This window comes from Vipera berus, assembly GCF_964194415.1.
Source record: "Vipera berus genome assembly, chromosome: 1".
Taxonomy (NCBI): domain Eukaryota; kingdom Metazoa; phylum Chordata; class Lepidosauria; order Squamata; family Viperidae; genus Vipera; species Vipera berus.
The window spans coordinates 106,638,801-106,663,593 of NC_138202.1; the positions used below are offsets into that span (position 1 = coordinate 106,638,801).

The 24,793-nt window shown below is 38.3% G+C and overlaps 1 protein-coding gene across 1 annotated transcript in view; it reads right to left on the reverse strand.

The window, feature by feature from the left end:
• Positions 1–24,793, reverse strand: part of KCNQ1 (potassium voltage-gated channel subfamily Q member 1) — a gene marked incomplete at its 3' end in the record, with an annotated part of 412,703 nt that overhangs the window by 320,464 nt on the left and 67,446 nt on the right. Inside the window, exon 2 of the mRNA XM_081313593.1 lies at positions 22,733–22,823. Within this exon, the coding sequence (XP_081169719.1) occupies positions 22,733–22,823 (91 nt within the window). The remainder of the gene's footprint in view (positions 1–22,732; positions 22,824–24,793) is intronic.

The window sequence follows — 24,793 nt, forward strand, 5'->3', positions numbered from 1 at the left end:
TTCCCACTCAAATTTAGGAGTCTTATTATGTTAACATGCTCCCCAGCTTCTGTATGTCCATGTTTCTTTCTATTTTTAGAGTGTGACATAGATTTGTGGATATATAAATATGAATAAGTGCTTAGTCTAATCCAGACATGTCAAACACAAGGCCCGGGGGCCGTATCCGGCCCGTGAAGCCATCCTGGAAACAGTGAGGAAACGGCCCCCACTGCCTTGGCCCTGGCTCAGGGTCCCTCCTTCTGCCAGAGACCCTCAGATCTGTCCCACTCCTGCCCAGGCACCCTAGGCACCCTTGATGCAAACAATGTAGAGCTGGCCATGCCCACCCAGTAGGCCATACGTACTCTAGCCACGCCCACCCAGTAGGCCATGCCCACCCTGGCCATACCCACCCGGCCCCTTGAGGGCAACCGCAATGCTGATGCGGCACTCAATGAAATTGAGTTTGACACCCCTGGTCTAATCTATTGCATGAATGAGCAGTTGTTTTGCATTAAGCCTGCATTTCTTTTCTTTTTTTCTTTTAGTTTTTTGTAAAGCTTAAGGCACCTATCTTGTCCTTCAAAATCTTCTACAAGAGTCATCCTTCTTCTAAGGAGAACTTTTCTCAGCTTTCTCTAGAAATGCATGCAATTTACAGATGCCTTCTTTTATTCCTTTTTATATCAAATTCCATTATCAGATGGAAGAGGAATTATGGCCGCAATTCCACATGAGATTTAATATAGCAATGTATGCCCATTTACAATTTCAAAATGAACATTCCCCCCTCATAGCAAACTGAGATAAAACACAGACGGAAGACTTACAAAAAAACCCCTGTTACAATGTTTACTTGGATTTAGCTTTTCCAAGACCTGAATTGAGTGGTGGCATGCAAGTCAAACGCTATATCAAGAGTAATGGCACCACTCAACAAGCTGATCTACTGAAAGAAAGAGAAGAGGAAAAAGAGGAAAAGGAGGCAACAAGATTGTCCACTTCAATGGATCAAAAGAGAATTCAATAGTGCCTAAATCTAGGTAATCAAGTAGCTCAGTCCAATCCGGTTAAACAAGGTTGTTAAAATCAGGCAGAGATAGCACAATGGCATTAGGAGACAGTGTCAGAATCCATTTATATCGTATTCATAAATGTATGTTTAAAACATTATTCCATGGATTCTGCCATCTCCCGAAGAGAAGAGAATGGATGTGTATTGAACCAGTATTAGGCATTTCAAAGGAAAGGAGAAGCCTTTTGAACTGGGGAAACAAAAGGGAGGGCTAGCATCTGGCTTGTGTCACGGAAGAGAGCAATAAACATGAACGGTCCTAAGTTCCTTTTTCCCACGAGAGGGATGATACGAGAGAAAGGATGGGGGACTGACCAAATGGGGCTAAGGGGGGTTAAACTGGGAACTCTATATAAGGGTTAGTTCGTGGAATAATATTAAGTCCTGTCTCATTGCCTACAACCAAGCATGTCATAGTAAAGATTCTTTTTGGAATAGACTTGACTCCAAGAATTTTGTCTTCCTAAGATGTGGTTTGGGGTGGGTCCTGACAGACAGGACAAGAGGACATATCAACAAGAAGCAGGATCTTGGAGAGCTCCAAGAAAGTCCTACTAGCTCAGGGTGTCAAACTGCCAGCCCGTGGCCTGGACGCGTCATCCAGAAACCGCGCCCACCCCCTTGCCGGCAATGGTGAAAAGGCTCCGATACGTTGCGCGACGTCACGTGACGTCACGAGTTTGACATGTCTGTAGTAGCTGAAGGAAACCCCATTAGGGCAATAAAAATCTGGTTCAGAGCAACCATTTCAAGGCCATCTGAAGACTAGTGTATGGTAAATTATAATCTGCACTCTTTCCAGTTACTTCCACTCCTTCCAGAACTGTTAAAGCGGAGGTCCCCAACCTTTGGGGCACCAGGGACCAGTTCCGTGAAGAAAGGTTTTTCCATGGACTGGAGAGTGCATGGTTTTGTGTGCTGCCTGCATCCCATGGATGGGGCTTTGCTTGTTTGTGTGGACCAGTTGCTGGCATGCCACGGACTGGTACCGGTCCACGGACTGGGGTTTGGGGACCCTGTGTTAAAGGACCAGCAGTTTGAATTTCAGACTTATGCAAGGGCAAGAAGAGATTTTGTTGGGAATTCACTCTCTGAATCTGAAAACAATAGCAAAACCTTGTTTTTTTTAGCTGGGGGAATCCTAAAAATGGAAGTGACTATCCATTCATTGGAAAAGCGAAGCTGGACAAACTATTTTGCTTCTCTACATATACTTCCATTAACCACTGTGAGAAATGTACAGTTGATTAAAAAGTAGTCCTTGACTTATAATCACAACTGAACCCAAAATTTCTGCTGCTAAGTGAGACATTTTTTAAGTGATTTTTGCTCCATTTCACAGCCTTTCTTGCCATGGTTGTTAAGTGAATCACTGCAGTTGTCAAGTTACTAACACGGTTGTTAAGTGAATCTGGCTTCCCCATTGACTTTGCTTGACAGAAGGTTGCAAAAGGAGATCACATGACCCCGGGACACTGCAACTGTCATAAATACCAGTCTGAATTCTGATCACATGGCCATGAGGATGCTGCGGTAGTCATAAGTGTGAAAAACGGTCATACGTCACTTTTTCCAGTGCTGTAACTTCCAATGGTCACTAAGTGAACTGTTGTAAGTTGAGGACCACCTGTACTAGTTTGTTTTCTTATCCACATGTGGAAACATCAGTGGATTATCTTCTTGAGTATGAGACAGTTCCTGATGCAGGAAAAATAAATGATCAGGAAAATGTTCTGCATCTCCTTCCCTTGAAACAATCCTGATGCATGAAGTTCTTTCTTGTCACAACTTTGTTATTAACTTGCATTTGCAGAAGTAGCAGCAACAACTCCAGGAAGAAAAGCCTGGAAGATCAGGGAAGCATGCTGTTGACCAAATGTGTCATGTGTTGGCTTTAATTTCCCCTCTTCCTTTTCCGGCCATAAACAGAAACCTTAAATAACTGTGCATTAGGTACTTGAAAAGAATGCCTTCTTGTTTTAGGGCTGCAATTTCTCGGTTCTCTTATAGCTATCCTCAAGCTAGTTTGCATATAGTGGGCCATACAAAAACATGAAAAAATATTAATGCAAATGCAAATATCACTAGAATTTCATTGCACTACATCGATCCTCCATAACTACTGCAGGAGGAATTTGTCAATTTATTACTTGATTACAGTTTGCTCTTTTTAAATTATAAAGGGAAGGAGGGTTAAATGTACGTTTCTGTGCTGGAGAAGAAAAACACATCTTTCATTTTCTGACATAAGGAAACCCTGTCAATTTCCTTTCTCCCACTATGATTACGTTCATCAGCATTTTGATTTCCTGGCAAAGAACTCCTATGCTTTTGCAGAATGTCCACTTAAAACAAAATCCACTTGACAGTGCTGCATAGAGATATGACAGCTCCAAAGTTGGAAAAATAAACATTGGGGAGGGGGGGAGAGTTATATATTTTTCAAGGCCCTTCTCCCTCCCTATTTTGTTTTGTACTGGGAAAAATGGACATTTGAGGATATTTGAGGAAATGAGAGGATGTCTTGTGCATTGTCTCAATATATATATATAAGGTGTCATGGCATAAATGTTCATTTAAAACAATCTATTAAATTGGGAATTAACATTTCTTCGATTTGTAAACATAATTTACCCCCACATCTTCATTCAGATTTTTATAAATAGATGTAAAACAAGATTACCTATGGACATATACAGGGCACATAAAAAATAAAATAGCATAAAAAAGCAAACAATTCTATGGAAATTGATATTCAGAATTTGATTTTTTTCCCCTTTCAAAGGCTAGTTTTGATTAGACAAGGAAATTTAAAATGGCAGAATTTTCCAGAAGTAATCTCTAAATGTTTAATGTTATAATAATGCATTTAATGTAGTTAATTTCATTTATAAATATTATACAGGGAGTCCTCAATTTACAACAGTTCACTTAGTGACCGTTCAAAGTTACAACAGCTCTGGGAAAAGTGACTTATGACCATTTTTCACACTTACGACCATTGCAGCTTCCCCATGGTCATGTGATCAAAATTTATATTTATGACAGTTACAGTATCCCGGGGCCATGTGATCTCCTTTTGCAACCTTCTGACAAGCAAAGTCAATGGGGAAGCCAAATTCACTTAACAAAAGTGTTATTAACTGAACAGCTTTCTTGCTTAACAACATAAATTTTGGGCTTAATTGTGGTTGTAAGTCAAGGACTGCCCATATTAATATTATTAGAATGCACTATTTAATGTTTATATATTTAGAAGCTTTAGCTCAATATCCAGATTTACCGCCTGGTATATAATTATTGTGACCTACTATCCAATTGTTTCTTTTAGATATTATCCCATCTATGATTTTTATAAATAATTCAATACACAAAATGTACTTCTTAATCCTCTTGCCTCCTATTATCCCCACAACCACAGCCCTGTGAGGTGATTTGGACTGAGAGAGAGAGTGACTGGCTCAAAGTCACCCAGCTGGCTTTCACACCTGAGGAGAAAGTGGAATTCCCAATCTCTCAAGTTCTTACCTGATGCTGATTTTCAGTGCTTTTTTTGTAAAAGAAAAAGGTGCCGGAACTCACACATGTCATACAGCCTGCCTTGCCTACTCTACAAGGTTCCATCCAAAAAAGGTGCCGGAACTCCGTTCTGAGCGTTCTATGACAAAAAAAGCCCTGCTGATTTTATATTCCTGTCCTGGATTCTTTTCAGACTTAAACTAGAGCAGGGATGTCAAACTCGCAACGTCACATGAGATGTTGCGACATATCACAACTTTTTTTCCATTGCCAGCAATAGGATGGGCGCAGTTTCAGCATGACGCATCTGGCCTGCAGGCTGACAGTTTGACACCCTTGAACTAGAGTGATGAATGCATTATTTGTTGCTCTTTGTACAAACTTAGTAGCAGCCTGATAAAAGGCTATGCTCTTTATAGTCAAGCCATTTTGGCCTCTAGAAAATTTTATTTATTTATTAAATTTATATGCTCGCTACCAAACAACTCTGGGCTGCAACCTAGTTAGACTACTACAATAGCTTTTATTGTGGCTGTCTTTAAAGACTAGAAACCAGAAGTGGCCCAGAATGCAGCAACCCAGGTGTCAAATGGCACGTATCGCTGGGAATATATAATCCAAATACTTCAGCCATGTACTAAGGATCAATTGGTTTCCCTTTCAATTTCTGGCTTTAACCCTTAAATCTCTTTATGGTTTGGGATCTGGGCACCTGTAGGAACATTTATTCCAACTTACTGGATAGCTCAGGGTGAAAGTGCTAACTGTCAGTGATAGTGCCACCACTTTAGAATAGTTTTCTGGTGGAAATTAAACTGATAGCTTTCAACATTACGTTTTACTTATATGATTGAATAATTATTTTTCCTTGTAATATATGGGATGGCAACAGTTGTCAGATTTTGGCTAGGTGTAAATGCAGTTAAAAAGATAAAGAAACTTCCTTTAATTTTTGTTTGTAGTTTAATTGCAGTTTTCAACATACTGTTTCTCACTGAGCTTGGGATCTACAGATAGTCTAGCAACAGCACATTCTATATACTTCTGCCAACAATTTCTAGTTGTACTAGATATACTGTGTACTCCAACCAAACAGGCTTAGAGGGGGTATTAATACTGTTATCAGAATATAATCTATCCAACTGAACCTGCCAGCATATATTTCTTAACTACCCCTATCTCTGAAACTTAATGCAAAATCTGAGATTCCTCTTCCCATTTTTGAACCCCCACCTGTTCAAAGAAGGATAAATATATTAAGGCTATGTAAGCAACCCAATGGGCAGAAGCAGCAAAAAATATCAAAAATTGTGATCACATGACTACAAATGGTGGTAAATGAGAGCTGGTTGACAAGCACCTATAATGCAATGACGTGACCACAGGGGGTATGTGTAGCCCTTGGAACTTCAAAATTAGGTTATAAGTACCTTTTTGGGTACTGTCTGTTATTACATTGAACAGTCACTAAAGAACCAGTTTTTAAGCAAGGACTATCTGTACATCCCAAGCTTACAAACTCAGAGTGTAAATAGTTACTCCATGACGTGCAATGGCACTCATCATACCATATAATGCCCATGATTACAAAAGTCATCTCCCAAACCCAAAACCACAGATAATTGTTTGCCACATAACATCAAGCACATGCAACCCTACGGCAAAGTCAGATTTGGTCTAGTGATCAAAGAACCAGGTTAGAAAGCAAGTGGTCATGAGTTCAAGTCCCACCTTAGCCATGAAAGCCATCTGGGTGACCTTGGGCCAGCCACTCTCTCTCTCAGCCTAACTCACCTACAGAGTTGTTGTTGTGAGGAAAATAGGAGGAAGGAGAAGGGTTAGATGTGTTCGCCACCTTGAGTTCTTTGTAAAAATAAGAGAGGAAGGGAGGGAGGGAGGGAGGGAGGAAGGAAGGTGGGAGGGATTTTTCAGGTGCATTATAAAAATCAATGTATCACATTGATTGGATAGTGCAGACAACCATTTTTGCCCCATAGTTGCCAAGTAGCAAGAGGCAACCACCTGACAAATTAATAAATTATATATCTCTAGCACCTCCTAAAATTATTTTCAGTGGTGATCTCATATTATCTGTGCTTGAATATACTTTCAGCAAATTTAGCGAATCCTTTTCTCTTCTCTCAAACTTTCCACACTTGCTACTTTATTGTTTCACTATTGGCTGATATATAGGAGGCTAATTAGCATAATTAAACATTAAAACATATCTATACACTATAATTGCTATTTCTTATTCACTTAAAAGCAGACATAATCGAGAATAAGAAATTTAATCTTTATGGAAATAAACTTGCTGTGACTATTAGCCTGATCTGATCCAATGCATACATTATTTATTAGCAACCAATAATGCTGAAAGATTGTAATATCTATTTGAGAGGCCAAAAAAATCAGAAAGATAATTGCAAATATAAACACACAGCACAATGCAACAGATGCATGTCTTTAACTTAAAATCTTCAGTTCCTGGCTTGAAAATTAAATACATGAATGAGGGCGCTTCCAGGTGAAAGGCTCTCAGATACTCAAAATTTAATGTTTTCTATTGTAAACTATAAATAGAATTGCATTAAATTGCATTTAATATCTCTGTCTCATTATGCCCCATCTGGAAAGGTGGGTCACACAATTTTCTACTTCAGGCAAATTGGGCAGTTGCAAAGTTGTGCCACGTAACAGAGTGAGCGCCTGTTACTCGTCCCAGCTTCCACCAACCTAGCAGTTCAAAAGCACGTAAAAATGCAAGTAGAAAAATAGGGACCGCTACGGTGGGAAGGTAACAGCGTTCTGTGCGCTTTTGGCGTCTAGTCATGCTGGCCACATGACCACGGAGACGTCCTCGGACAAGCGCTGGCTCTTCGGCTTTGAAATGGAGATGAGCACCGGCCCCTAGAGTTGGAAATGACTAGCACACATGTGTGTGGGAACCTTTACCTTTACCTTTTAAAGTTGTTTCTTAGGTGACTCTTCTAAAGTTTGAGAAGCTAAAAGCAGCTGCATTTGGATCATGTTTTATTTCCTATTATCCAATATTGTTTCCCATAAAAGTATTTTATCCACATATTAAAGCTTTTAATTACTGTACTCTAAACTCAAAATGCAAATCTCATAGAATAGGTCTTTTTTATACTTGTGTAAAGTATGAATATTGAGAGAAGTAAGCTCATTTGAATGACATTTATTTGTAGAGAAGAATTTTCCCTAAAAATATTTTTAATTTTTTTCCAGTTCAATGGTTTTTTTTTGAAAACTTGTATTTCTAGTTCCATCCACATAATGGACAAAACTTAAATGATTTGGATTCCTTCCCTTTTACATCCCTTATGATCACAATCCATTCTTTCTCTAACATACTGAACTTCAAAGTAAAACCAGTATAGGAATGATTTTGGTCAATCAATATTCTGCTATCTCCTGTATGCACTATTGCCTTTATGCTCTGTTGCCTAATACCTTGAAACTACTGCTAGCATGTTCAAAACATGGTTCATTCAAAGTCCTAGAAATACAAGTTGTCCTCTTTTAATGATTGGTCACTTAGCAACCTTTCAAAGTTACAACAGGCCTCCCCAATCAATTTTACAATATGAACTGAAAATTTGCCAGCTTTATTTCCCTAAGTTTGTTGAATTTCATGTTTGAACAAAATGTGTTTCCTAGATTCAACAGATTCTAGATTCTGATTCAAGATTCTAAATTCAACAGAATATGTTTCCTAGATTTATTCAATCTCGTTTTTTACCCAATCTGGGCCAATAATTTAGTTACAATAAATGAAAACTGACCAATTTAAAACAGGAAAGGAAAAACAACAGAAGTGTCCTCTAGTTAAGTGGCCGCTTGCAGTGAAACTAGAAGATTGGGAAACTTACTCATTTCCAGAGAAAGGGAATGCTCAGGAAGTGATTTATTTGCTGAGAACTTTGTAGAGAGGGATGGCAAGGGAAATTGCTAAATGAAACAAGTTATTTCTTTTAAATGTTTTGTAACAAAAGCAAAACAGATTACAGTGTTTGCTATGCTAGATACAGAATTATTCAATAATCCAACAAGTAGGGGCAAGGATAGAAAAAGGAGAGGAAAAATATCTTCCCCAAGGAAAATCCTCTTCCTGGACAACAATAGGATATTTTCTTATTCATACTTGCAAAAATATTGTGCTGTTACATTAATGTTACCCTCCTTACTGAATTTTCCATGGTAAGGTAAAAGATGAGAAAAATACAAACAAAATGCAAGTTATGCAACTTGACAGTGACAATGTCCAGATTCCTCATGAATTTATGGCAGAAAAAGAGGAGAACTTCACTAGAAGTCCTGAGACTGGAAATATCTTCATATCTGATTCCATGAACTTTCAGAAATGTGTATTAGATTGATTGATTGATTGATTTAGCATATGGCACAACATACATGCATGGACTTACAATATATATAAATGTTCGGCCTTAAATTACAAACATAGTACAGGTAGCTCTTGACTTACAAGTTCACTTAGTGACCATTCAAAGTTACAATGGGACTGAAAAAAGTGACTTACGACCATTTTTCACACTTATGACCATTGCAGCAGAAACTGGGCCACGCAAACAAGAGAAGCCCCATCCGCAGGATGCAGGCAGCACGCAAAACCATGCCACCTCCAGTTCACGGAAAAACCTCTTTCCATGGAACTGGTCCCTAAGGCCCAAAAGGCTGGGGACCGCTGCTCTAGTCTAGACCGACTAACCATTGAAGTGCAGCATCATTTATCTGAAAAAACAACCAGACCCTGGATTGCTATATGCCCTCAGCTTCCAGCTGGTCACAATGTGATCTACAGTTTAACGTGGGAGGATACTATGTCCCATTTATAGTGTAAATACAGCAGACGCCATGTGAGGTGTGAAATCCTATTCAAGTTTGTCCATTGCTGTATTAGATTAACATAGGAAAAAACAAAGACTTACTGGTTTTGAGATCTGAGCAGAGCAGACTTTTACATAAAAAGTTAATAGGAGGAAGAGTTACCCCCATCCGATTCCTTCCTGGGCGACCCATACTTGGACCTTAAATCTGATTTACAAGCAAAACATGGAATTGGAACATTGCTTCCCTTATAAAATCTAATTATAACTAAAAATGCATCAACCTCTCTCCATAGATAGCTCTTAAAGCTGTCTTAAGAAATCAAGCCGCTTTTACTTTTAAAAGAATTAAAAGATTTCTGGATGGATTTTGCATATTGTGTATTAGAAAGTAAAGTATCTAATGCATTTATTCCATATATCTTCTAAAATCAGCCCATCAGTATTCACTGCAGTTATGTCGTCCCACCACACCTGCAATTGCAGACCCATCTCCCCCCCCCCAGGAGCCACTTGAAGCAATTCAATAGCTACTAGCAAGTGACAGCTGGCAAGCCCAAACCTGGCCCTGGTAGTCTATCATATGTAATCAATTGCAAACAGAGCATCAGCAGGCTCATCTCTTTATTTCCTGGCTAATTCCCCCAGGGAAAACAGAAAACAGCTCTCCACTTTTGAGTCAGGGTGCTGTAATACCCATCCCAACCTCTCCATTCCTTTTGCCCTTCATTTTCATCAGTTCACCAGGCTGCTTTGGCTTTTCAGCTTGATACCCGTTATGTTATGTCAGCTGTTACATTACGCTAAAGACAATAGATTCCAGCTGGCCGAGGTCAGATGTAAAAACAAGGACCTAACAAAGCCTTGGGCCCTCCAGTTATATTGAAACTGAGATACACACTGAATGCAGCACTTAATGACAAACTACTTCCCAGACTTTGGACAAGGCATAAAGGAAACACCTGTCACTGCAAGTGCTACATGCTAATCCTGATAAATTGAAAAATCCTTTTCAACGCTCAATTCTGCTGTGCGCCCGTGTTCAGCTTTCCTCTCCCTACCTCGAGAACCAAAATAGCCTTCCTCTTCTCCATTTATTAGATATGAGAGTGCGATCTTGAATATACACATTTTAAAATATACATATTATATATATGTATACATATATACATATACACATCATTATATATATATATACCGGTATATGTATACACACACACACACACACACACATTTCACCCAGCAGCAAATAATCTCCATCCATATGGCTTTTTTAAACGGTCTGACTCATTCTGCAGATACTGTATATCGAACACAGCTAAAACAATGAAGATTAGGAATTCTGAGAAAATCAGTACCAGCACTGGGAAAGGTTTTCCAAGACTGTTAGTCTGTTATAAAGGAATTGGTATACGGAGTGGATTTCCTTTGTTTCTAATTGAGATAGGTGGCCCTTTTATGGAGTCTGTGACAACTCACCATGGCCAATTCGCCACAGCCAATTCACCACGGAACAACTCATCATGGCCAATTTGCCATGGCCATCTCACCACAGCCAACTTGCTGCCACCAACTCATTGCAGGACAACTCACCACAGGACAAGAGTTACACTAATATCAAAGAAATAGTAAAATAGAATCATTAAAGAAAAGATGCCAAAAGAGGGACAAAATAAAATGTGAATGGCAAAAATTTAAATTATTTTTATAATTATTTTAAATAATTAAATTGAACTGTTGAATTGTCCTGCAGCAAATTTTACAGTGGCAATTTGGCCATGATTAGTTGTTCTGCGGCGAGTTGGCCGCAGCAAATTGGCCATGGTGAGTTGGCTGTGATAAGTTGGCTGAGGCGAGTTGTCCCATTCCGCCTTGATTGCTTTACCGAGTTTATTGGGTGAGAAGCAGCCAGTAGATGACAATATGGCTTTTATGAATGAAGGCAAATATTTGTATCCCAGGATAATGTTCCAGGATCCAATCTGGGTCAGTCACAGGAACCACAGGTTTAGTATTCCAAGCTTACTGACTCATCCTTAGAGACCTTCTCTCTAACGGAAGTGTTCAGTACTGTTAATATGACTATTGTTAAAACAAAACTCTGCAGGATTGCAGTGTGTATTCATACAAGATTTTGGCTTGAGCCAGAATTAAACTGAGTGTGTCAATTCACTGTCAGCCACAGAAACTAACTGGATGGCTTTGGGTCAGTCCTACTTCTAAGTCCTACTTCTAAGCCCATTCCAATAATTGTGGAAATTATTGTGGGTAAAAATAGAAAGCAACAGTGCTATGGACACCAAGGTGGGATATAAATCTAATAAATAAGAAAATGAAATTTAAAAAATCAAATAGCAATTCACATCAGAAACAACTGTTAGTACTTTTATCAGCTATTTTAGGGGTGTTTTGTTAGCCTTAAGCACTCTTAGACTCTTATTCTGCTCTTATTCTATTTTACATTCTCATGTTATTCTAATCCTGTGCATTCTTTTCAGGGAATTTAGGACTGCATACGTATCATCCATTGCTATTTTATTTTTTATAATAAGGAGTGGGTCATGGGTTAGTCAACACGTATTCATGGCTCAGAGGGTATTTGAAGCTGGTCTCCTAGTTCCTAGATCAACATTCTGTATTATACTGTTGCTCCACAATATTAAGGAACACTAAATTCTCACTACAAGAGCATTCCATTTCATTCCCCAGTGCTACAATGTCACTTAAGCCCAACTGCCTGCCTGTATGTAGGCAATCACACATTCAGCCTCCAAAAATATAGGTCAACATGTGAGCATCTACAGGATGTGGTTGGTGGAGTGGGATTATCTGGAATCCAAAAGGTGCTTTTTCAAGAGGCAACTGGACTTTCTTTGTTTTTCCTTGAAGATGTTTTGCTTCTCATCCAAGAAGCTTCTTGGATGAGAAGCAAAAGTCTTCAAGGAAAAACAAAGTAAGTCCAGTTGCCTCTTGAAAAACCACCTTTGGGACAACCATGACCTGGATGACTGAGAATCTCCATAGACGATTATCTGGAATGTTCGTACAGTAAGCATTCCAGATCCTTGAATGGAGCTCCTGATTCTACCAAATAGGATTGTTTTATACTAAGGCAATTTTCCTCCCACTGAAGGAAAATATTAAGGGGCTCTGCACTCTGCTGGTTTTCATACAAATGCAAATTGCTGCCTCTTTCTCCCTCTGCCTCCCTGTACCCGAACCTCAGCCTAAGATCAGATCATACCAAAAATCAGGAACTGAGAATATGCTAACCTTTACAAAATATGTTTCATTAATCTGAATATTTACAGCGAACTTGCCAATCAGCTATTTAAATTCAACCCTCTTGCATTTGTTTCTCTGTGCAGTTCAACAGTGCCCCCTTTAGTTTTTGGATATGCATTTTCCCCTCTCATTGCCAATTTGTAATTTAAATGCAGCAGCAGCAGCAGCACTGTGTACAATTTGGCTTATTATTTTCTTGGCAACCCAAGTATTCACTATTCCTGAATTTTCTTCGGAAAGTTTTGCTTGCGCTACAGCATTTCTCTAAATCTAAATACTCTTACCTGGAAGGCATGTTTACTATGGTTAGACACCACCTTGCTGCTTTTTTTAAAGACACTGAAGCTGTGATTTAATCAGTGGGCCTGGAGACCACAAAGAGAGGCAATCAAACAGTGATTGAATTGTGTTGCGGCTGCCATAGGAGGGTGGGTTGGGCTTTTATGTTGTGGTGGTTTTTTTTAATGCTGTTAAACCACCTGGAGTTACTAGTGTGTGATTTGGGCAGCCATATAAAATTGTTTGGTAAATAAATAATTAATAAATAAAAATCAAATGAATCGACATGCTACGTTTACAGTATATCCTGCTTTCAATCAGGATCTTAAGGAAGCATGCATAGTATTCCTTCCTCCCACTGCTCACCGCAACAGCTCTGGTGAGATGGGTTGTATTGAGAGTGTGACTAGCCCAAAGTCTTCTGGTCAGCTCCCACTGGAAAGTCAAACCTAGGTTTCTTGGTGCCAGTACAACACCTTATTGAGGAGCATGGTGGCTCCCATGTTTAGGATGCTGGCTTGACAAGAGCAAGCTCGTGTTTGAGATCCGAATGCTGCTGTGGGGCAGGGTAAGGTCCAGTCCTTCACTCCAGCTCCTGCTGGGGTCATGAAAGAAAGCGCCAGCAACAGTGAAAGCTAATCCTTTCAACTCGGAAGTGGGTCAGTGCTCCTGACACGAATGCAATGCCAACACCTTATTCCCTACTATACCAGTTGTCTTCATATAATTAACTAAAATCCTCTCTCTATACGTACATACATACATACATACTGAATAGTAGAATTTATCTTAGATAGGAAGTTATAATGCATTCCTCAATTACAACTATTCATTTAGTGACCATTAAAAGTTACAACAACATACAACTGTTCCTCACAACCGCCACAGCACCCCCATGATCATGTAATCAAAATTTGGGTTTTCGCCAACTAGCATGTATTGCCATTACTGCTCACTCTGCCAAAGACCTTCAACAACTTATGGACTGTTTTAGCAAGGCCTGCCAAGACTTTGGACTAACAATCAGCCTGAAAAAAACACAAGACATGGATCAGGACGTGGATTCACCTCCCTGCATTACAATCTCTGCACAAGAACTGGAGGTCGTCCATGACTTTATGTACCTTGGCTTAACTATCTCCGACACTCTCTCTTTAGATACTGAACTGAATAAACGTATTGGTAAAGCAGCCACCACATTTTCCAGACTCACAAAGAGAGTATGGCTTAATAAGAAGCTGACAGAACATACAAAGATCCAGGTCTATAGAGCCTGCGTCTTGAGCACACTCTTGTACTGTAGTGAGTCTTGGACCCTTTATGCACGGCAGAAGAGAAAGCTGAACACCTTCCATATGCGCTGTCTCCGGCGTATTCTCGGCATCACCTGGCATGACAAAGTTTCAAATAGCGCAGTCCTGGAATGTGCTAGAATTTCTAGCATGTATACACTATTGAAACAGTGACATCTATGCTGGCTTGGGCATGTTGTGAGAATGGTTGATGGTCGGATTCTGAAAGATCTCCTGTATGGAGAACTAGTACAGGGAAAGCACCCCAGAGGGAGACCAGAGCTGTGATATAAGGATATCTGCAAGAGGGATCTAAAGGCCTTGGGAATGGACATTAACAGCTGAGAAACCTTGGCCTCTGATCGTTCAGCCTGGAGGCTAAAGATGCAGCATGGCCTTCTCCAATTCAAAGAGACACTTGTGTGGCAGGCTGAGGCAAAGAGGCAGTCCTGGAACCAGCAAACTCTGGGGGCTGGACAGGGGACAGATTGTACCTGCCCTCAGTGTGGAAAGGACTGCTACTCTCGAATTGGCCTTTTTAGCCACACCAGATGCTGCTTTAGGACCCCTTTCCAGAGCACGATACCATAGTCTCTCGAGACGGAAGGATGCCAATGATACCAGTTGTCTTCATATAATTAACTAAAATCCTCTCTCTATACATACATACATACATACATACATACATGCATACATACATACATGCATACATACAAACATACATACATACATACATACATACTGAATAGTAGAATATATCTTAGATAGGAACTTATAATGCATTCCTCAATTACAACTATTCATTTAGTGACCGTTAAAAGTTACAACAACATGCAACCTTTCCTCACAACCGCCACAACACCCCCATGATCATGTAATCAAAATTTGGGTATTCGCCAACTAGCATGTATTTCCAATGATTGCAGCATCCAGGAATCATGTGAACACCATCTGCCACCTTCCCAAGCTGGCCTCCAACTGTTCTGTCCCAGCCTATGTACGTCTTTGTTACTTCACAAAGACAAACCTCTCTTTTAACAAGTAGGCTGGAAAACCAACCCCTGATAATTGTCCCAAAAGTAAAACGGAGCACGAGTCAAACAGGAAATAGTTCACAGGCAAAGCAAACAAAACACGAGCCCTTGAAACTGGAATCCTTTGCAAATGGTTGCCTTCAGCAACCAGCACTGCCCACACCTTCCCTTTTTATTATGCCACACCCAAGGCGTTGCTTCTCAATGCCTTCTCCTCCTCCCCTGTAGCTGCCCCATTGCCTCCCTCTGTCCTGCTTTTGTAACCTGTCGGCATTTGCGCACATCTATAATGTCTTCCAGCTGTGCGTCCTCGAAGTCTGACTCAGCTTCCCAGCACATCTGAATCTCATCCTGAGCACGAGTGGAGGGGCCAGGTTCTTCATCAGATTGTAAGTCCAGGGGCTCATCAGAGCCTTCCTCTGACTCTGATGGCTCCCCAAGCCCCTCCTCCTCCTCCTCTGATTCCCCGGACTCAGCTGTCGGAATCACAGGCTGGCATGGAATCACAACACCAACAAGCAAAGTCAGTGGGGGAAGCCAGAGCTGCTTAACAACCACATGATTCATTTAACTGCAGTTACTCATGGGGAGAAAAAAGTAATAAAATTGGGTGTGACTCACTTAACAACCGCCTTGTTTAGCAACCAAAATTCTGGTGGTAATTGTGATTGTAACTTGAGGACTATCTGTATCCTCTCATCCACTGGTAAATAGAGATGACGTCTGCCCACATATTTCACAAGGCAGCAGAAACAAATAGAAGGTTCGGATAAACTCCAAAGCATCCCTTTTGCTTCAGGAGCAGAAATAGGATCATAAAGCTGGAAGGGACTTTGGAGGTCTTCTAGTCCAACCTCCTACCCTGAGCAGGAATCCTTATTCCTTAATACCTTATTATATAGCAATAGAGCTCTAGAGATTATACAATGTATGTTAAATATGGCAGATGTTTTATCACTTTTCCTTCTGAAGTCTTAATTATTATACAGGAAGGTAACTTTAAGTAGCCTTTAAAATTTGACTCTGCCCTAGCTTCTCTTTAAGAGCAGTGGAAACAGCCATCTTGGCTAAAAACAATAATGAAAAAGTAAAAAAGGAGAAAGGCAGAAATTTGTACACCTTTCAAAACCAATGATTTTTTTTTTTGCAGTCCAGTATGAGCAAGAATTAAGGCTTCAGAAGGAAAAGCGATCTAACACCTGCACTATTTAACATACATTATATAATCTCTAGAGCTCTAAGACCAAATCTGACAACAAAATGAGATTCCTGCAAGAAAATAGCTTTTTCAGGCACACTAAATATCCTTCTGTTCAGAAGAATGTTTAATCCACTTGGATCATGTGCCTGGATTTTCTTAGAGCATGCTGAGATAACAACATTCCGCTGTGTTTTGGCACCATAAAAACATTTGCTTATAAAAATAAAAGAAAAATATAGTCTCATGGGGAGAATACCTCATTGAATTTACTTTTTCCATAGTTTAAATATTGAACTTTCAAAAACAATTTTTAAATAAATATGCCACATTCTCTTTGTGGGTCATGTCCAAACATCTCTTCCATTAATATCTTAAATCTGCCAATGTACATACATAACCTTTCTACATGATAATCACTTATTCAGTGTAGACTGAATAATTGCCTGGGTTGGGGGGAGGGAGGGAGAGAGAGAGAGGGAAAAAAAAAGACTTAAATCCTGCTCACACCTCCACCTAGTGGTATGAAATTAATTCTGCATCTTATTTTCAATCACAGCTATAAATGTATAGAATATTAATAAATGTTGTATTGTTCTTTAAGTGTTAAAGCATACACTTTCTCCAGAAGCCTCACTTGGGTGCGGGAAACACTTAGTTGGTTGTCTGAATCTGTGTGTTGCATTCATAACCGTTTCACTTTGCTACTAATTTCACAGGAAATGTTGTTTATGCATGCACACAGATGCACAGGCAATTAGACAAAGTGCCTTTTTCGGAGCTAAGCCTTCGAAAGAATGCAGACACATTTATGCTTGAACAAGGGGTGCTTACCTCATGCTAATTTGCTTTGCATTCCCTTTGTGAATATTTGCCCCAGTCTTAATCCCGACTACAAACATTTGAGAGCAATCTAGTCTGAATTAAAACTCACTGATATCAGTAAGGTAAAGGGTGTTCTTAATTCTGTCATGAAAATAATTGTAAAACGAAACTACTTCGCATCATGTTCTTGATTATTTCAAATGTGGCTTTGCTTTTATCTGGAAGCATTTCAAATTAGTACCCAATTGCTAAAAATATATAATGTTTTTAATAAAAACCTTCTACTTTAAAATTCAAAAGAAACTAGAATTGCTAGTGTGGAATTTCCAACATCTAAGCACTGACTTGTTAAAAATCAGGAAACAGAAAAACAGATCAGAGTTTGTGGGCTCATATTACAAGGCCAGTTAAGTACCTGATTCCTTTTTAATCTCGAAAGAACTTCATTTATAGCACAAAAGTGAGTAAATATTGGCTTTGCATTTAATCCCTCAGAACTAAAAAGAGATTAAATCTGCAAACTTCAGTTTCAGTTACCTTTGCATATTTATGCCTTTCCAAAAATTAACAGGACAATTTGCTCACATTTACATCTACTTATATCTTTATGCATGTATTTTTATGCCTATTTTCTCTAACATACACTTTCCCCATGCAATTTCTTAATAGAGCTTTTAACATGCTATTTCTCTTTATAGGCATCATTTGTGCAAACGTATCCTGTATGCATTTTTAAAGCTACAAACTGTATTATAAAATTTGAAGAAGTATAAATTGGAATACACAGATATATTCTTATTTTCTTGTTAGGAGACATTAATATAGCAAATATATATAAAAACTCAGAAGGAATAATTTTTCTTCCTCTATTGATAATACATTAGGGTGATCTTGCGATGCATGCCTTTACATTTAGGATGCAAGGATGTCAACATTAAAACATATCCTGTTTTCTTTTTCTCATATGGTCAGTGATACTTCTGATTATGCTATAGTCTATAATTTTTAAGATTAAGGGGGAAAAAACAGCCCTTCTCATACTTTCAAGTCTTACTTCAATTCCTCCTCTTAATTCCATCCAGATCTTCAGCAAAATTATGTCATTATGCTTCCTTTCTAATGCTGAAGTGCGTAGGCTTTTTTAAAAAAAATAATCACACTAACTCTTGAATTTTTCTCATTTCACAAGCCTTATAGCAATAACTGCAGTCTCTGTGCATTTATCTATTCTCTTCAACAGTCTCTGCAGGATTGTATTCGGCACAAAAGGTAGACAATTTATTCAACTGGTTTCCATCTTGTACAAATTGAACAAATAATTCATTTTCTTTGCATTACTTTCTTGTTACTGAATTTAAACAGCTGTTTTTCAAAGAGAATGAAATTTTCATTCAAAGCTTCTTAAACTCAGAAAATCCTCAGTAATTGTTAACAGTTATTTTCCTCAATTTATTGAATAAATATTAAAGTCATCCAGCAAGAGGACAATTATATAGGTCTAACAAAATAAAACATGCAAAACAAAGTTTTCAAAAATATATTTCTAATTCACAGGGGAAAATATTTTACTCAAGAAAAGCTACTAAAGTACCCAGACGAAACACAGATATATTATTTAAGGAAGTAATAATGCAAAAGAAGATCACGTATATTTATTGATAAAAGCAAATCAAGATAAAGAGAAACATTTTACTATATTGTGTAAAAAAGGACAATCCCTACACTCTCTCAAAATCTGAACCACAGGCTTCTCAGGTGTACATGAAATGACTCCTATGCTTTTGTATTTCTGCCTCTAATAAAGCAACCATTTCTCAGCTATCAAATTTCAAGTGGCCATTAAAGGGTAGCAAAACTTTTAAACTGTCTATATTTCTTTGCTATCATCTAAAGGTCATCTGAAATTTGGTTACTCAAATTTGGTAGCTCTAACCTCTGAGACTACTAGGCTTCCTATATGTGCATAATTGTTTTGCTAATTAATTAACAGGAAAAATAGCAGGCTGCCAAGCAAAGCTTCAGTTTCTAGCACCACCTTCCAAGGATACCTCTGGATAGGTTCTAATAGGCCTTGTGGATGTTCTTCTTATGTTCTTAGATTTTCAGTCTAGTACTTTGTTTGGAAATATGCCCCCAAATAGATGATAGCATGTAGGGATGGCAAAGTACATACATCTGCCATCTGCTACTGCTAAGCTTGTAAGCCGCTCTGAGTCTTCGGAGAAGGGCGGGATATAAATGGAATTAAAATAAAATAAATAAATAAATAAATCATCAGTTTGTCTTTTGAGTAATGAATGTAATAGGCAGCCATTTTGTGAATGGTAAAGCTCCTCCGACAGTAACTGCTCTGTGAAACCAGTTCCACACTAGTTCTCTGGTCTACAAGCCTGTTTATCAGTGAAGGACACCAAAGCTCTTATGTAGGAAGAGAACTATTTAGGGGAGAACAAAATGATAAAGTCCTGTCATATGGGCAGAAATCCATTCATATGACATTAGATTTATCGTAAAACTTAAATTAATTTAAACTATATCACGTTGACTAATCTTAAGAAGCTAAGCAAGACCAGATTTGATTAGTACTTGGAGGCCCTGAAGCAATCCCAGGCTCATTGTTAAATTTGGGATGACCAAATTCCACAAAGCAATGGAAAATCATTTTCATACTGTGCCACAAAAACTAATTCTGTAAACATTTCCATATAATCGCCAGTACCTGAGCTTGTCTTTGCTAACTTAATGGCACTAGCGTTACACTTCAAGGACCATCATAATCTATCTTTGATGCTCTCCGTGGTCTTCCTTATCTTTTTATTCTTATATCCCAATAAATCGTCCCAATGGTGCTTTTTCAGAAAGGACCTGGACTTTCTTGTTTTTCTTTGAAGACGTTTTGCTTCTCATCTAAGAAGCTTCTTCAGCTCTGACTGGATGGTGGGGAGTGGAAGGATTTATGTTACTTGCAGACAGCTGGTCATTTGCATTCTTTTAGAGTTGTTGGAGGTTTATCTGTGTCCTTTGAGTACTGCAAATGGGTGTAGAGCTTTCTTGGCTGCAGGATCTTTTCTACCCTATGTCCCATCACTGTTGAAGACAGGCGCAGGCTGTTGGGGATGACTCTGTTGTCTGCCTCTCAAAAAAAAAGCACCTTTGGGACAACCATGACCTGGATGACTGAGAATCTCCATAGACGCCCCAATAAATCCTTCCCAAAACCCCATTTAATCATTGTTCCACTAGTCTCAATGTTGAAATACTTTTTTCTCAAACATAATGCCAATTTGTGCTGTTATTCTATTAAAAAGTTTTACAATACATTTTATCTTTAACAAAAAAGAAAAAAACCCTCCCAACCCCCTCCCCTCCCACCCTCTTCCCCCTCCCCAACCCCCCCCAACCCCTCCCTCCCTTTCCCCTCCCCCCCCACTTCCCAGAGCTAAATACAGGGTATAAAAATACAAACAATCATAATCTAACTTACGCAAACAATCCTAAACTATTTAAACTATCGCACTTTAACTCATATAGATAAACTCCAAACATATATATATATCATATCAATAATTATTCAAATACAAAATAATACTTTTTAATCTAATACCCAATAAAAACAATCACAGATAAAACAATTTATATCAATTTTCTAAAACTATTCTTCATTCCAACTGGGCTTTAAATTCATACTAAAACCAAGTTTATACAACCTTTCCTTCTCCTAATATATTATACAACTTAAAATACCATACATTTTGTGTATTTGTGCTGGTATTCTAGAATTTTAGGTATTCCAAGTCTCAAACACTAACTGCAGAAATTTTAATTCTATGTTTCTGGAAATTACCAGGTTACAAAAGCTAGTCTGTTCTTTGAAACTCAATTAATCTGTTATTCATGAAAGCTAATTAGTATTTCTACATTCACTATATGAAACTATTCACTACCAGATCTGTGTAAAAATAACTCTATAAATAAAAGACAAAATTAAGAAGGACTTAACCCAAGTGCTATAAACCTGTTGAGCTGCATATGAAAGACACAAAAACTGGGCCTTTTATTCATATGAACTTGAACTCTGAAAGTTGACTCTCTGGAAAAAAGGAGGGTACTGTTTTACCTACATTAAATATTAAAACACATATAATGGGGAAATCCCAACATAAGAAACAACTGCAGGATTAAGTGCCCAAAGTGAAATGAAATATAAATGCTGGCTTGCCCCAAGGAATTAAGTCAGGTAATGCAATGCCAGCAACTTCTACTGAGATACCAGCAAGGAACATAATAGCTGGGGAGGGCTGCTTATATTACTCTCAGTATGTGTTTCATGAACCCGACACACGTCCTGACAATGGAGGACTCAGAGGACTTGTTTACGGAGTACTCTTTAACTTGCATGGAACATTCAAGTGATTGTTAGCATTATTGGACTGGTATGGATCAGGGGATAACACTGATGCACAACAACAAAAACTATAGACTGTACAAATCCTTGAAAAGAAATGTTTGATTGTGTATTCTAATGCCAGAATAATTGTCTATTATCAAATGAATCAATTTCAGCTTCTCAGCTATTTGCCATATATAAAATCAACTGAGGCATTTTTAACCTGGACAAAAATACTAAAAACATTAAGAGAGTTTTAAAAAAAATCTGTATATGACTGATTTTTACATCTTGCCTTGAGAATTGTCATACATATTATTTGCTCAATCACCCTACTCAATTGGTTAAACCTCGTGGGACAATCTAGAGGATATTTCCTTCTATGTAGGGATGTCCAAAACCTAGTGAAACAGAACTCAGAAACAAGTTCTCTGCAACGTTATCCTTCTCTTCTGAACCATACCAATATGGTATAGTCAAAAGATACTCTGGAAATTAATCCTCCAAAGTCCAAACTAAAGCTGATGTATTCTGGATGTGGTCACCAAAACAGAACTGTTTTGCCTGGAACACCATGTTAAAAACATCACAAAATGCTTATGGTTTGGATGATGAAAACCATTGGATCCCCCTTGGAATGGCCAAATTAACACTATCCACAGTATAATGAAAACCAGTTTAGATTTCTACAGATCATTCCATGCCTGAACCTAAACGTTTTGCACAAACCTACTTCTTCCTCCCACGTTATCCATATTACTCTCATACAGATACAAATCAATAAGAAAAAAAGATGAAAGTATTGTAGAATATGCATTGATAAGTTTCTGATTATGCTTCATATTACAGTGCTTTAGAATACATCCAAATAACATTACCAAATATATACACAGTACATGCATATAAACACATATCTATATCTCAATTTTAATTCTTCTCAAAATACATACAAATTATATGTTACTTAAGCAAATATCCATAGGCATACCATCCAAAATAATGTCCCTGTGGCCAGAGTTGCATATTGATCAATCGTGGATAGCACACTGAATATAAGGCAGATCAGCACTATGAGGAAACTGGGGGGGAAGAAAAAAAACAAAAATTAAAATCACTAAAATATTTAATTAAGGTTTACCTTTAATAAAAGAAACAATAAATGAAAATAAATAAAAAATCCCTGACCTTCAATAGTGTAATAAGCTGCAAAGGGAAAAAAAAAGGTTGATCTCACTCAACAGAATGTGGGATAAAGGGACTGTGAAGGAAACCTACTCTAATTTTTAGCCTCTTTTTTATTACGCAACATAGCCTTTGGATAAGGTTTTACAGGAGAATACAATTCAGCTTCTCCATTGATACACAAAGTTAACAGAGCTATAAATAACGCTTGCAAGGAGCTAATTGTTTATGTATAGATTATACCTATACAAGAAGCTGCTTGCATAACTACATGGTTAGTGTGTTGACTTCCCCTTACCAATTCAGCTGCTGAGGCTGAGTGCATGTTGAAAGTATAGTTCTTTCAACAAAAATGATATTTTCCCACCAAAACAACTATTGATAGCAAATGAAGTCATACTGTATAAAGAAGACCAGAAGTTAAATCAGGCAAGAATTTAGAACTTTCCATTCTAATCATCAGTCCCAAGCAAGCTGCCCAAGAAGAAAAAACACTGATTTCTATTAAGTTGAAAGGGGTGGAGAAAAGGTAAGGATCTTATTGAATTGTTGCAATACCATTACAAGAATCTACCAGAAGTTACGTAAGTATATAATTAAAATAACAAGTGATTATACTTCTGTATTTCCATATAGTTCTTTGCATATGTGTTTATAGATAAGCTCAAAATGTTCATTTTGATGAACATTTAAAGGCCAAGTAGGACAGCACTTTAAATCCAATTGCACAAAATGGGAATTTTTGCAGCTCAGATGCTATTTCTCAAACCACAAAATGTCCTGATCCCAGATATATTGAGAATTTGCTAGAAGATGTTATGGGCTATAAGATACTTCAATGACTTTGTCCATCATATCCTGATTCTGCCTCCCTTCAGCTATGCTGGAAGATATATAGTTAAGCAAATGCCATTTTTAACTCTGAATTGGAATTCCTGAAAACTACAACATTTTCATCCTTTTTAAGAAAGGTTAGATTTTAACGTATTTTACAATGTGTACTGGTAGGTTTCTAATTACATACTGCAGGGTTTGGGCATTTTATCAGATCTTAAAAGGATAGATAGAAGGATCTTATTAAGTAAGATATCCAAATAGGATACCCAGGAACCAACCGAAGCTAGTACAGACAGCCTCTCGAAGTTATGACAGACCCCCTCCCCCATAAAACCTGGTTCCAGAGTTCCATGTTTGTACACACCCCAGTGGTCACTTGACCACATTTTGGATGCTTGGCAACCAGTTCACCTTTACAACCGGTTGTAGCTTTCCCTAGTCATGTAACTATAATTTAAATGTTTTATTTTCTTTGTTTCCAGCCTTTTCAGCTGGTTTTCAATGAACAATGCCCAAAGAAATAGATTAATTAACTTAATGACCACGGAGTTTGCTTAACAACTGCCATGTTCACTTAATGACCATAATATTCATTTAATGACTGCTGCAAAATAAAGTAATAAAATTGGGTCTGGTCACGTAGTCCTCAATTTAGGACCATCATGACTTGCAACAGAAATTATAGGCTCCATTATGGTTGTTAAGTTGAAGACTACCTGTAATTTAAAATATACAACCATCATATTCTGACGGCATATGGTTTAACAATATAGCAGGGGTGTTAAACTGCCAGCCTGCGGGCCGGATGCATCATAGCAAAACCGCACCCACTCCATTGCCGGCAATGGCAAAAAAGTCGTGATACGTTGCAAGATGTCACGTGACATTGCAAGTTTGACACCCCTGCAATATAGCATCCACCATCACAGCTTCCCCCCAGTGTAAATAGATTGTCTCCAGAAATAAAATGGGGTCCTTCCCTCATGTTCTTTTGACAAATTGTTGAGATTTGGTCTTTAGAGACCAGTGT